Source organism: Tupaia chinensis, unplaced genomic scaffold (genome assembly GCF_000334495.1).
Source record: "Tupaia chinensis unplaced genomic scaffold, TupChi_1.0 Scaffold145208_1, whole genome shotgun sequence".
Lineage (NCBI taxonomy): Eukaryota > Metazoa > Chordata > Mammalia > Scandentia > Tupaiidae > Tupaia > Tupaia belangeri.
This window is the reverse complement of record NW_006205068.1, coordinates 1,622,351-1,637,142: the sequence shown is the minus strand read 5'-3', so window position 1 is coordinate 1,637,142 and position 14,792 is coordinate 1,622,351. Positions and strand designations below refer to the sequence as shown.

General features: G+C 46.0%; 1 protein-coding gene across 8 annotated transcripts in view; it reads right to left on the bottom strand.

Moving 5' to 3' along the window:
* Nucleotides 1–14,792, bottom strand: part of MAD1L1 (mitotic arrest deficient 1 like 1) — a 598,556-nt gene that overhangs the window by 191,738 nt on the left and 392,026 nt on the right. For all 8 annotated transcript variants that reach the window (XM_006167865.3, XM_006167866.3, XM_006167868.3 and 5 more), the window contains one exon: nucleotides 10,276–10,366. In XM_006167865.3, the coding sequence (XP_006167927.1) occupies nucleotides 10,276–10,366 (91 nt within the window). The remainder of the gene's footprint in view (nucleotides 1–10,275; nucleotides 10,367–14,792) is intronic.

Sequence of the window (14,792 nt, the reverse complement as noted above, 5' to 3'; positions counted from 1 at the left end):
CTGTCTGGTATGATTCATGTGTCTATATATGATCTGCCCGCTGCATCTCTCCCTACAGAACAGCGCTCCACATAAGTCGGCGCTGTGGCTATCTTAACCTAAGCTGTACCCAGTGCTTAATGCAGTGGCTGATACATGGGAGGGATGGGTGGGCTGGCTCAGGGTCTGGAACACCCTGCTGCAGGAACATGACCCTTCCCCCCAAGACACGGCAACTGCTCGTGGGTAACCAAAGCCCAACCTCCTCACTGCAGACGAGGTCTGTGGGGCCCAGAGGAAGCACTACCCCAGTCAGGTTGTACAGGCTCTGGGCCATGCTCTGTCCAATATGGTAGAACATTCAGGAGAAAGAACCAGGCGAGGAAAGAAGGCCCCATCAGCATGCCAAATGAATCCCTAGCAAGGCTTCTAAGAACAGCTTGAGGCTATGGGCAGTTGCCTGGAGGAGTTCCTGCCTCAGAGTCTTGGGTGGAAAGGGCGCAGTGCCTCCTGCCTCTACCACAGCTGGGCAGACACAGGCACAAAGCAGAGCTCCACGGAGAAATGCCAGATGAAGAAATGATAATCATGAGATGTCCTTGGACGATCTTGTGGCTTTCTGACTCCAGACTGTTACAATTTCTCTCCTGAGAAGCAGACAGTGGCTGTTGCCTCCTCGGCACACTTCCTCCTTCCCGGAGCCTTATATTCTGCCATGGCCCTGCCTGGTTCTCCATAGCCCACACACCAGTGCAGGGGTGCAGAAGTGGCTAAGGCTCAGCAATAAGCCCTGCCTTCCCTCAGACAGAGGGGGCCGGGGTAAGGGACCGTCCATGAGTCCCAGAGACATCTTCTGAGTGAGTCTTGGGCCTTCACTCTGGAGCAGTGGGTTGAGGAGGCTCCTTCTCTACTGTAGGTGTGAATAAGCAACCACCATCCCCGATTATGAGGGAGGGAGACCTACACATGAAGTCAACAAGTAGAAGGCAAAACAGAGCAGCAAAGAAGGGAAAAACACAGCACTGAGACCCTGATCACACTTTGCCTGAAGCAATCTGCTGTAGTATTTAATCCACTATGAATACAGCTTTCTGATATTTGCCACCAAAGCATCCTAACTCATGAAGCAAGGGATTCTTTGTAAGCATAAACTCTTCCTTAGAGTCCAAGTCTTCTGTTACCGCAAACTCCCAAAGGAAACCCCCAAGCAGGGCAGAGAAAGCTCTTCAACACAGAGCAGCTTCTGTAACACAGGCTTGGGAGAGGCATTCTACACAATCAGGATTTTCTGTGGAACTCTTCTCTACTAACCAGTCTGCTAGTCTTTAAATAAGGGAACTGAGTCAGCTCTCAGGGGGCCTGCACTCGTGTCTTTGAGACCAGCTCTTAACCTAGGCCTGTGGTGCAGCTACTAGCTGACCTGAGAAGGCCAGAGTGGGAAGGGGGGCCTCACAGGGGCACCTTACCTGTAGCTGGCTTTACAAGGGTAGCAGCAGTCAGGTCAATGGGGCACATGCAGCCTTCCCACCTCTCCTGGCTGAAAACCTGGGCATGTGAGGTGAGGCAGCCCTTAAGCCCCAAGACAAATTCAAAGAATAAGAATAACAGGACTCCCTGGATTGGTTTTATTTCTGCCAATCCCAAATTCTCTGGTGGTGGCGATTTCTAAATTGAATAGGATGCACCCTGAGAATGGATCTTGTGAGATGACAGCCCAGACCTAGGACTGGGAAAGCAGCCTGCTCCAGGATCTGCCCTGCATAGCCTGGGGCATGGAGGGATCTGTGTGACCCCTATGGGTCCCTCTATCTGCATAAACACATGAGGGTCACTGAACCAGCTGTTCAGATGCTGGCATTGCTGAGCAGTGTTTATCAGTGTGGGCAGTCCTCGGGGTCTGCTCTCCTTACTGCCATTCCTCTGTCACATTAACTGTCATTGAAGGCCACTGAGAGAGGGCGCTACCTTCACTTCTTCACAGTAGACCATGGTGAGGTGGCGCCCCATCATTAGTGAGGAATGCTCAGATAGAGCAGGGCCATCCACAGACTGCCTGCCCCTCATTAAACTCTGGTTGCAAAGTGCACTAAAAAACTGCCCTTTCTTTTCTCTAAAGACAAGCTCTCACTGTGTTACAATCCACCTGACTCAGCCTCCCGGCTGGGACTATAGGTGCATTACCACTACACCAAGCTATTTTTTAGGCAGGGTCTCACTGTGCTGCTCAGACCAGACTTGAACTCACAACGCTTCTACCTCAGCCTCCCAAGTCACTGGCAATTACACAGGTGCATGACATCGCACTCAGACTTCAGGCTGGATGAGGGTTGAACCAGGACCTCCCATGTGTCCTAGTGTAGGGAGCATAGAGTCTTAACAGTGTACACAGATACAGCCTCTATATATGACTTTTTTTTAATCATGCCCAATTTCTAGGTTTTAACTGTTGGGCAGGGTCAGCAGGTGGCGTGGTGGTTAAAGCACTGGGCTCCCACATGGCTGAACATGGACCTCGTGGCTCGCTTTCTGACTTTCCCTCTCTCCCTGTCTTTCTCTGGTCAAAATAAAAAATAATAATAAATAAAAATAAATAAATAATTCCAAAAAAAAAAAAAAGGGTTGGACTCCTAACTTTTTTTTTTGCCTATAAACTTTGCCAAAACCATGTGGAGATAAAGGTATCAGAGCAAACAAGCCCAAGAACGTCAAGGTGAAAGTCCCAGTGACAGCCTGAATGTTGAGGCCATGCGGGGCGTGGCCTGTGGTGCTGACTGCATGTTCACTGCACCGCATGCTCTCCTTTTTTTTTTTTGTTTTGGAGAGATTTTCACTATAGGGCGCGTGCGCTCGCCAGCCAGACAGAGAGAGACACAGAGACAGAAAGCGAGAAATCACCCCCTGGGGGGGGATGGTCACGCCGCAATCCCTTCTCCTCCATTCTCCTCTTGGGATCTTGGGCACGCACACACACACGCCCGGCGTGAGTTTTAAGCCACCGGGTCCAGGACGCGAACCACGGTCGACTACGTGGGAATCCAGCGACATAGCCATTATGCTAACTGCTGGTTCCCATATGCCGCATGCTTTCTGGACTTGGGTGCAGGGGGAGCTGATCTACTGACCAGGCAAAAAGACACCAACTGACTGCACAAAGGGACCTTCAGGAGTATGACCTTCTCAAAGGACCTCTGCTCTCCTAACCAGTCTGCTGGCCTTTAAATAAGGGCATTGAGCCAGCAGTCAGGAGGTCTGAGGACCACCCCCCACCCCCATCCCCGCCCCAAGCCCAGGCCAGGCAGGGCCAGCACGGGATGCAGATGCAGACCCAGTGGTGCCTCCAGAGGGAGCTGGGATGTTGGTGCCTGTGGGCTCTCAGCCTGAGGGACTGAGCTCCCAGAAGTGACAACAGGGGAAGGGGGCTTAATATTCAAGGCGCATCATTCTTCTCATAAAAAAATCAAAAGAAATCAGCGCCTGTGGAAATTTCACCACACAAACTCACATCAGTGAGCTGGCTTTTTATAGTCTTCAGCGTTAATAAACATGAGCAGCCTGTGAGCCCCCCTGGTGGGCGGTGGGGGCTGGGGCTTCTTTCCCTTTCATTAAGTATCTTATTTTACATATAGCATGCGCACGAAGGCAGGCCTGGGGCTGCAAGGCCCAGGGACTAATGCTGAGCCCTGCTCTGCCCAGGGCCAGGCGCACCTCAGATGCCAGGCACGCTCTTGCTCCCTTGCTCAACATATGAAAGTACACAGAGAGCACCACTGAGCAGGCTGAGAGCTGAACACGCAGAATCCCGCCTGCATCTATAAGCAACCTTCCAGTCAGTAAGGAGATGTTGCTGCAGAAAAGACCCAGTGGCAAGAAGAAGATACAATGTCTAGAAGTTAATTCAACAAGAAATGTGCAAGATAAAAAGTATCTATAAAATGTTCGGAAGTTCTATGGCTTAAACTTGTTCCCTAGAAGTCCAAGTGGTAAAAATTTAACCCCGCCTGCCATAGTAGTAGGTAAGGCTTTGGGAGGTACTTGGGACTAGATGAGGTCCTGAGGGTGGGGCCCCATGGGGGCAGAGCTGGTTTTATAAGAAGAGGAAGGGAGACAAGCGAGCACGTGTGCTGTCTCCCCCTGCGACGCCTCCTACCATGGATTCTCGCCAGATGCCAACAATATGCTCTTGGACTTCTCAGCCTCCCAAACCAGGGGCTAAATCAGCCTCTTTTCATTATAAACTGCCCAGCTTTGGGGATCCAGTTACAGTCACGCTACATTATGGCGACACACTCCAACTAAAAATTCTCAACTGACTGGGGTGTGAGAAGAGCTAAATAAACTAGAAGCCTTATATAAAACGAACAACAGCCACAAGAACTCCGACAGATAAGTCTCAGGGTAGGATAAGCAAGACATCAGCTACTGAATCATGGGAATATCAGTAACAAGAACAATTTGAAGCTGGTCCCTAACCCTGCCGCACGGCCTAGTGAAGGGGAAGACAAAGAACGAACACACACCTGAAGACAGGTAAGACTACAGTAAATGAGGGAGACAGCACCTCAAACCAGGGAAGAAAAGATAAGCTTTCCAATAAGTAGATTTAGGGCTCATAGGTAGAGCCTCTGAAAATTCACTCGTCATATCTTATAACAAAACTAAACCAAAACCAAATTCTAGGTCAATTAAAGACTTAAATGTAAAGAAATGAAACCAGAAGAAACCATGGGAAAGTTCTTTTACCCCCCTGATTTGAGAAAGGTCCATACAGGACCCAAGAAGCCAGAGGAGAAAAGGTGGACAAATGTGGCACCATAAAAAATTAAAAACGAAATATATGAATTAAACAATGCACAAAATAAAAACAAATGAAAAATTTCTCTTTGGTTAAAAAAAAATAAAAACGACTTCGAGCAAAGTAAGAAGAAATATACAAATTGCAAAAACAATTCCTAGTCCATAACGAAAACAGCTAAACTGCTTGATAAACAGAGGGCTCCTAGAACTCAGCAAGAAGAGCCCTAACAACTCGCTTGAAAACTGGACGTGACACGTCATATAAACGTATAAAAGATTCTCTCTCACATGTAATAAAGGAGCGAATGTTAAAACGACACTGAATGTCACGTTTGCATTAGGGAAAACTCCGAATGCCTGCCGGCCCCTGTATCGCTGATGCAGGGTCTTTCCCACTGCGCTGGTGTAAGCAGGAGGCCTCGGTAAAAGCCACCTGATGGTATCCAATGGAAGAAATGCAGATACCCTTGGACCCCACTCTCTTCTGGAATCTTACCCCACAAGTAGACTCAGGAAACAGCAGCCCCAGGAGGCGCTCACAACGACCCCCGTGTGCTCCCTCAGGAGGTTAAGGGACGCGGGGCGTGTCTGCAATGAAGCACTACGCAGCTTCGCTACAGCAAATATGACACAGGGCAACGATGGGCAGGGATGTCTCAAAAAGCCTTAAATGAGAAAAGGAAGATGTGGAACAGTGTCAAAATACGCTGTCTTCTGAGTTAAAAGAGGAGTCAGAATGTGTGTTAGAAAAAATGTTACCTCTCAGTAGAAGGGAGTCACCGTATAAGGATGATACTAGGTACTTTATGGATGTGATTTGTGGCATTCTCACTTCCACCCGGGGAAGCAGGCAGGGCCGTCCTTTTCCCAAGGAGAGAACTGGGGTTCAGTAGATACAGTGCTCACCCTGGGTGAAATGCCTAAGTGACAAGGCCCTGCCTCCACAGAGCCCAGCCTCTGCCTTCTCTCACCCACATCCACATGGCTCTATGGTCAGAGTGGGCCAGGGGTGGCCACTGACCTGTAAGTGAGGGTTCTAGAGCAGAGTCCTGGGTGGGTACTGGAACCATCAAACACTCAGGAAAGCGGGAGATGCCAGGGCTTGGCCCAGGCAGACTCGGGGAAGGCCTCTGCAGACAGAACCAGGTGGGGGGGATGAACACTGCCAGCATGGGGCAGAATGATACTGACAGGAGGAAAAGCCAAAGGGTCTGCTGGCCCAGGGACACTTGGTTTTGTTCCCCATAGCTCCACCACACAAAGGATGGGAAGGTGGTGGCAGATCTGTGGTCCTCACAACACGACAGGCACTGAGGGCAGGATGGGGCAGGGGAGAGCTTGAGATGCTGCTGAGGAGACTCTGAGGCTCCACTCGCTAGAAGGCCAAGGTCTTTGCAACTGGGGGAATGTGAGTCTGAACCTTGGCTCTGTCACCTCCCTGCATAAGGCAGGTCCCTGAGCTCTGTGATCTTTAGCTTCTACATGTGCATAGTGGTTTTGTAAAAAAACCATCTGACAGTATCTAATGAAAGAAACGCAGATGCCCTTTGATCCCACTGTCTTCTGGAATCTTATCCTACAGTATCTAAAGACATAAACTCCCCACTCAGTACCCCGTGGTGCTAAGTGGGGATGCCCGGCAGTCAGGTCTGGGAGAGGCATGATGAGAGATAGCAGGTGGGGTCAGGGCTTGGAGCAGCATGTGCACAGCATAGACAATGGTGCCCAGCATTGCCAGCACTCGGCGGTCACTACTACTGTTGGACTATCACTACCGCTGTCTTGTGAAGACCCCAGGAGCTAGGACAGCCGCTTGGACTTCCCTTGTGCTCAAGCAATGTAGCTGGCAGGAAACAGTGCTCAGAGAACATTCCAGAAGCATGTGCATCATGTCTAGTCATGAGAAGGACAGGCACAGGGCCCAGTCAGCAGCTGGAAACCAACAGCAGGACAACCAGAGGCATGAGGGTTTCTGAATAGAGGACAGCCCCAGCTTAGGCTCCAGGCTCCCTGACAGGTGTGATCTGGAAAGGTTTGGCAGGTGAGGCATGGGAGGAGGACACAGGCCAATAAGCACAGGCTTGCAGCAGCCAGTGGGAAGAGAGACATGGCCCAGGCAGCTCTCGGGGCTGCTGAGCAGACAGAGGATGTGAGCATCAGTGGCGGAGGGTACAGAAGACTAAAGAGCTGTTAAGGGCCCTCTGTTCCCCATACTACGGACAGGGACGGAAGTGGAGGCCAGGGACTCTACCCAGCTATGATGAGCAGTGCTGCCGGCCTGGTGACGCAGACTGAGCAGGACGGTCTCTAGGCATCGTGAGCTTTCTATTCACAGGGAACCCAGTAATTTTCTACCCACTCTATTTCCAAAAAAGATACACTCGCTTTAAATGTCACTAGGCTGCTCGTCTGGTCTCTTTCCTGAGCAGTACTTCAGGCGAGCTCAAAGCAGCCCCAGCCACCGACATGCAGGCCAGAGGGAAGAGCACACAGAGTGGCCCCGTCATCCCTGACCACCAACCTGCCCCAATAAGCACTACGATTGGGCAACAGGGAGGGATCGCTGGAGCACAGGCTTCAAAATCTCAAAGATGAATTCTACCTAATTACATGCACGTTGAAGTATTCAGAGAAAAGTGTACAGATGTTTGCAATTTATTTTAAAATGCATCAAAAAAATGGACTGATGGATGGAAGAGGGATGGGTAGACATGTCACAAAGCAGCTACAGGAAAAACATTCCCAGCAGAAGCGAGGAGATGGGAAGTGGTACTCACTGTAAAATTCTTTCAGCTTCGCTGTGTGTTTGACAATGCTCCATAATAAAACACTGGACAGTCCAGCAGGACTTAGTCTGGATGCTGACATCACTCAGCCAGTGACATGGGGACCAAGAGGATGCCAAGGGAGCACCAGAGCTGAGCCCACGTGTGCAACTCTCATGCGGGGCTGTGCCTGCCCTGCCGGGGTTGGTGCTCAGCCTAGTCAGGGCGACTAATGGCCAATTCCTCAGTGCCAAAGGCTGCCTGGGCACCCTGTCCAGCCTGTCCTCTTGCCCTCAGAGCCCCAGGTTTGGTCCATCAGAACACTGCATGGAGAGCCACATGCTACATTGCCATGGTAGGACTAGGGATGATGGTATTTTCAGGAGTAACAATAATGGCCGCAGTACTCTCAACCAGGCATGTGCTGGACTCTCCAGGAACCTTTGCTTGCAATCTCCAAAGACAGACACGTCCCAGGGAGGCACACAGAGACAAGGGCCGCAGTTGTGGGAGATGGAGCTGTGGCCCAACCCCAGGCTATAGAGTCCAAGCCCAGTCAGTGCTCACCTGCCATGAGTAAGGGTCATCCGTTCTGTCAGGATCAAAGAACAAGGCAAATGACAATAGGGCCTCTCCTGCTGTCCCCCAACCCTTTTTTGGTTTTGGTTCGTGGTTCTCAGCCAGTGGAGAAATGAAAGATGAGGGGCAGTCATTGGCCCAGAGATGCCAAGGACAGGAGGACCAGCACTGCTGGGCAAGCAGGCCAGCCAGGGCTAGGAGGCCACAGGTTCCAGGCCTAGAGGACAAAGACTGTGTTCCCAAATGTTCCGACCTCGGGAGGTATACAACACTGCAGTCCTCCTTCTGCTGACATGAGGACTACTCAGTTTCTGGCTTTATTCAAGAACACTGAGACATTGTCAAACCCTATTCTGCTTATTAAAAATGCTGAAGGTCACTACGGATGAGCGTGTGAACAGCTAATGACCCTTAGGGAGAACCCAAAAGGACAGCCCAGAGTGGGGCTGTATGATGAGCTTCCCACACAGGCCAGTCTCCCAGCCCTGGCCAGGCATGCATAAGCACACAACGGAGCGAGCACACAGCCCCCGCTCTAAGTGGTAACTGGAGTTCTGTTTCCTCGCCAACCAGCTGTGAACTAATTACAAAAAGTTCTAACTAGTCGAGCTCCCTCTCCAAGCATATGTTCCCAATTAAGTCAAACTGCAGCTGATTTTAATCAATCTTCCTTGAAGCGGCCCAACTTGAAGACTCTCTTCTCCAGAGGGAAGAAAGAGGAGCACAGGAAGGCAGTAGAGGGCATCTGCATAGGAACACTCTGCAGCCGCCAAGTGCCAATTGAGCCTCTTCAGATCCTCCTGCGCTGCCCAAGCAGCTCAGCTGACACCCCTCCCAAGGTCTGCCTAGAGCTGCAGGTCTGAGGCTTGCACAGAGGAGGACTGGGGTCCCTAACCCAGCACACTCCCAGTAGGCTTCACACACTCTGCAGATGCTTTCTAGGGACATGTCTGGGTTGGGGCAAGAAACAAAAGAGATGAGATCTTTGCCCTCAATAACGGGAAAGACAGGAGCATTTGTTGAGCATCTACTGTGTGCTGGGCCACCCCACATGGGCATAATTATGCCAACTCTATAAAGGAGAGTTTTCAGGGACTCAGATATTAAAAAAAAAAAAAAAGAAAAAAAAGAAAAAAAACAAAGGAGAGAGACAGGATTCCCACAAAGGCTGTGGACACAGATGCAAGTGCCACCCAATCTCCGGGCTGGCTGGCGGCTCCTGCCTCCAACTCTAAGTCACCTTCAGACCCACCTCAACATGGTCTAGGGAGGCATTGGGAGCTATGGAGCCCTAAGCTCAGGCTCTGCTCAAGTAAATACCCAGAAAAACATTTGACTCCACCTGATGTAGCACTGCTGATGGGCAGTTGGAGACCAACCGGCCAGCAGCCGAGTGCCCCCAACATGAAGACTGTGGCCCAATTAAAGCGGTATCGGATGACAGGTCTGAAGGGCTGAGCACAGGCCAGTTGCAGCTCGCAACGCCTCACTTTATCAAAGCTGTCACTTCTCCCACTACCAGAAATTGGGAATAAAAAAGAGATTTGATTTGTCTCAAATAGGTGCCAAGATAAAATCAATGCCCTGCCTAAAAACCAGGTAATCTCAAACCTATGGTTTTTGCCATGGAACAATTTAGACAGGAGGATAAAAATCAAAAAGAAAGTTAAAAAAAAAAAAAAACCAGAAACAATGTGCATAGTAGTCTCACTTCATGATGACAGATAGATGGACATGGGCTCAATGCAAATCCAAAACCACAATGGAAAGACCTCACTCTAGCTTCTCACTCACAAGGTAATTCATGTCACACCAGATATCGGATGGACTCCAGGCCCCATGGTCAGTGCAGTGAAGAAGGGAGAGAAATGAATGAGGAGGATGAAGAGGCCTCCAGGATAAGGAGGCTACTGATCAGCACAACCCTGTAAATGGGATATCCTCTACTCTGCTGGTCCCTGGGACGTGTGCTCCCAAGCCAGAGAAGGTGCAAGAGAAATTCCCATCTGGGTTTAGACTGACAAGTCAGAAAACCAGGATGTTCTGTGGGCATAGGAACCATTTAAATCTTGAAAGAAACCCGGGAGCAGGCAATGCCCTACAGAGAAATGTGTGGTTCCAGGTTCACCTCCACCAGGTAGCTGTGGCCAGTGCTTACCTGCAGGGTACGTCTCTCCAGCTGCATTTCCAGCATCTTCTTCTCTTCTTCCAGCCGACTTCGTTCTCCCTCTAGCTCCTCAATCTTTAATCTGCAAAAAGAGCAAGACCATGATGAGACAACTTTGCAGCCAATACTGGAGAAGGCCTGGCTGATTGAAAGCAGAAAGGTTGAGATTTGGCTGTGAAGTTTGTTTCCAAACATGCATATGTGAAGTTCTAAGAAGTCCATGGGTGACATTTTTTTTTAAAGTGCAAAACTACACAAACACAGGTAGGGAGAGGCCATAGTGGCATCTATTCAGAGGGCAGATGAGTAAGGTGGCCACAGCCTAATAGGAAATACATAAGAAAGTCAACAAGAGGATAAACATGGCAATCTGGGGGTGTCCTGTGTCCATCTTTCCACCTCTAGAGGGTGTTTTAGAGAACACTGAGAAACATGATATGAAGATTCTTTCTCTTTCTCTCAGTCTCCCTGTCAAATGGAAAAAAAATTAATAAAACTTAAAACAATAAAGTAAAATTTAGAAAGCAAATTTTAAAAAGGGCAGAAAAACAGCCCATAACTAAAAGAATAATAATCAAATGAAACCTATATAGACATTGAAATGGGCAAACAAGGACATAAGACAGTCTTTAAAACTGTTGGAATAATGGAACAGTTAAGAACAGACATGAGGGGCCACCAGGTTGCATGGTGGTTAAGGGCACTAGACTCCAATGTAACTGACCGTGGTTTGAGTCCCATACCTGGCAGTTTGCTTTCTCACTTCCTTCCTCTCTCTCTCTCTCTCCCCACCCCTCTGGTCAAATTAAAATAAATAAATAAGGATAAATAAAATAATCCTTTAAAAAAAGAAAAAAATGAACAGACATGAAAGATACATTTTTTAAAAACCCAAACAAATTTCTACAATGTCTGAGATAAAAAATACATCTGGGTGAAATTAACAACAGATTAAACCATGCAAGAGAATAGCTTAGTATACTTGAAGGCACAGCAATAGAAACAACAAAAAATAAAAGAGATTTTTGGAAAAAGAATTTTTAACAATGAAAAGAGAATTCACTAGCTGTGGGAAAACCTAATGATATATAAAATACATGTACTTAGAGAGTCCCAGAAGGAAAGGAGAGAGAGAAAGGAAGAGGACAAATGTCATAAGAAAGTTCCAGATTTGGTAAAAGTTTAAAGCCATAGGTCCAAGGAGCTCAACAAACCCCATGCCCAAGAAACATGAAGACAATAATCCCAAATAGTTCATCAAATTGCTTAAAACCAATGATAAGTAAAAACAAAACAAAACTCAAGAGTAGTTACAGGGAAACAGAGACATTATATATGGAAAAGCAAAGCAGGTTTCTCATTAGAAGCAACCAAGAAGAAAATGAAGAGAAATCTTTAAAATACTGAAAGAAATAAAAATCACCAAACTAAAACTCTATAGGCAATGAAAATATCTTTGAAAATCAAAAGGAAAATAGGGATGGTTTCAGACATACAAAAACTGAAAGAATTTATCGCCAGCACACCTGCTCTCCAAGAAATATTAAAGGAAGTATTCTGGACAGAAGGAATCTGACAACAGGTGGAAATATGGACCTATTTAAAGAAGAAGCAAGGACAATGGAACTATAAGTATATGGTAAATATTTTTTGTATTATTTAAATCTTTTAACAATATTTAAACTATTTACTATTTTTAAAGGGACTGTCTGCTTAGATAATAGTAACATATTGGGGATATTTAAGACACGGTATAAATAAAATGTATGACAACAATAACATTTTCCCCTCCAAGGTTTGAAGAGGAAAATAGACATTACAGTTGTACAGCTGTTATGCTACATGTGGAAAGGTATTATGTCACTTAAAAGTAGTTTGTGATAAGTTAAAGATGTATAGTATAAACTGTAGAGCAATCCCTAAAATAATAAAATAAAATTGTTATCGTTAAGAAGCTAAAAATAGAAAACAAAATGGAATCATAAAAACACAATTAAAAAAAAAACAGGGAAAAGGGAATGAAGAAGAGATAGGACAAGTGGAAAAGAAAACATTGGGATGACAAGATTGAACCTAGTTATATTAATATTCATATTAAATGCAAATGAGCTATCCATTCCAATTAAAAAGCAGAGAGATTGAGGCCAGCAGGTGGAATAGTGCCTAAGGCGCTGGATCCCACACAGCTGACTTTGTGGTTCGAGTCAGTGGCTTGAAAACACACTGGGCACACTTGTAAATGCACTCAAAATCCTGAGAGGAGAATAGAGAAGAAACTGAGGCATGATCATCCCCCTTGGAAGATGATTTTTCACTTTCCCTTTTTCTCTGTCTCTCTGGTGAGTGCATGTGCACTGTAGCAAAGTCTAATTAATTAATTAATTAATTAATTAAAATTTTAAAAGCAGAGATTATTAAATCTAATTTTAAATCAATACCAATGGGAGCCAGCAAACGGCATGGTGGTTAAGACTCCCACATGGCCAACTGCAGTTTGAGTCCCAGACCTGATAGCTTGCTTTCTTGCTTTCTCACTTTCTCTCTGTCTCTCTCTGGTGAGTACACGTGCCCTATAGCATGTTAAACAAAATATAATTAAATAAATAATTCTTAAAAAAAGAAAATCAATACCAATTACACTCTGCCATCAAAATTGAACTGGCCCCACAGTGTAGTGGTTAAGGAAGCTGAACCTCATATGGCTGGCCATAGCTAGAATTCTGGTCCAGGTAGCTTGAAAAACATACTGGGCATGTGTGTGTGTGTGTGTGTGTGTGTGTGTGTGTGTGTGTACCCCAAAATTCTGACAGGATTGAAAAATGGAAGAGAAGGAATTGTGGTATGATTGCATCCCCTTAAGGGGTGTTTTCTTTCTCTCTTTCTCTGGCAAGTGTATGAGCCCACTGACAAACAAACAAATAAACATGTTATCACTATGAAAACCAACAAGAGAAAGTTGTTTTCTTTTCCACTTCATCTATCTCTTCTTTATTCCCTTTTCCCTCTACTAATATTAGATGGAATAAATTTCTGGGCACAGACAATGATCAAGAAGATAATTAACTTCATAATAATAAAGAAACCAATTAACCATGTGAACATACCAACATAAACACATATACACTAATAAAAGAATTTCAAAAGAAATTAAGCAAAAACTGATGAAACTCTAGGAGAAATTGTTTGATCCACAGTTACAGTTAGAGACAACATCTCTCTCCCTCTTTTTTAAAAATTCTTTTTTAAAGCTTATCTACTTATTTTTCCATGAGCGTGTGTGTGAGAGAGCACACCCAACAGGGCCTCGACACCACAACCCATTCCTAGCTTTTTGCCGGCCTTGCAATAATGAGTGTCCAGTGTACTCAGGAAGGTCTCTGGACTTGAACCTGGAACTTTTCCATGTGGGACTGGCTCACATCACATTTTACTACTGTACCGCCATCAGTCCCCAATCTCTCTCTTGAAAATTGACTAGCAAAAAAATGTAGAAGAATAAGGAGACTTGAACAACATCATAAACCAACAACCTGACCTAATAAATATTTATAAACACTGCAACTATTAGGTTGTTGGAAAAGTCATGACATATTTTTCTGAATGTGTCGGGACTTTATCAACAATCCAATATTACAGTAGAATAGATATTCTTTATAGGTATACTCAGAATATTTACCAAGATATACCACATGCTGAACCATAAAAGAAAGCTCAATGTGTTTAGAAGATTCATGGTAATTACAGATATTTTCTGTGACTATAATGAAATTAACCTAGAAATCAACACTGGAAAGATAACTGGAAAATATCTTTTGCAAAAGCAGCCAACATCACAAAATACACAGAGATAAAACAGGCCAGCAGAGGCCTTCACTCGACAGCTACAGAGTATTGCCAAGAGATATCAAAGATGACCTACTTATACAGAGAGAGAAATCTTGTTCAGAAGGTTGGAAGACTGAACGTTGTCTTAATTGTCAATTATTGTCAATATTGACTCAAACTGATCTATAGAATCAAAGCAGCCAGTCAGAAATTTAAAAGCTGATTCTAAAATTCATATGCAAATTTAATGGACCTAATGTAGTCAAGCGGCATTGAAAAAAGAAAAAAAGGAGGGCTACCTAATTTCATGAATCATATTAAAGTAAAGGTGGTATTAGCCTGAGGACAGACTAACAAAACAGAACAGAGAATCTAGAAATAGAGACATACACATACAGATACATACTGTTTGAAAATATACTAAGGCGGGACCAGCGGTTTGCATAATGGCTATGTCACTGGACTCCCATGTAGTTGACTGCTGTTCAAGTCCCGGACCCAGTGGCTTAAACTCACACCGGGCAAGTGTACGTGCATGCCCAAGATCCCAAGAGGAGAACGGAGGAGAAGGGATTGCGGCGTGGCCATTTCTTACTTTCTGTCTCTCTGTCTTTCTTTGTCTTTCTGGCGAGCACACGCGCCCTATAGCAGAAACATCTCAAAATATATATATATATATATAT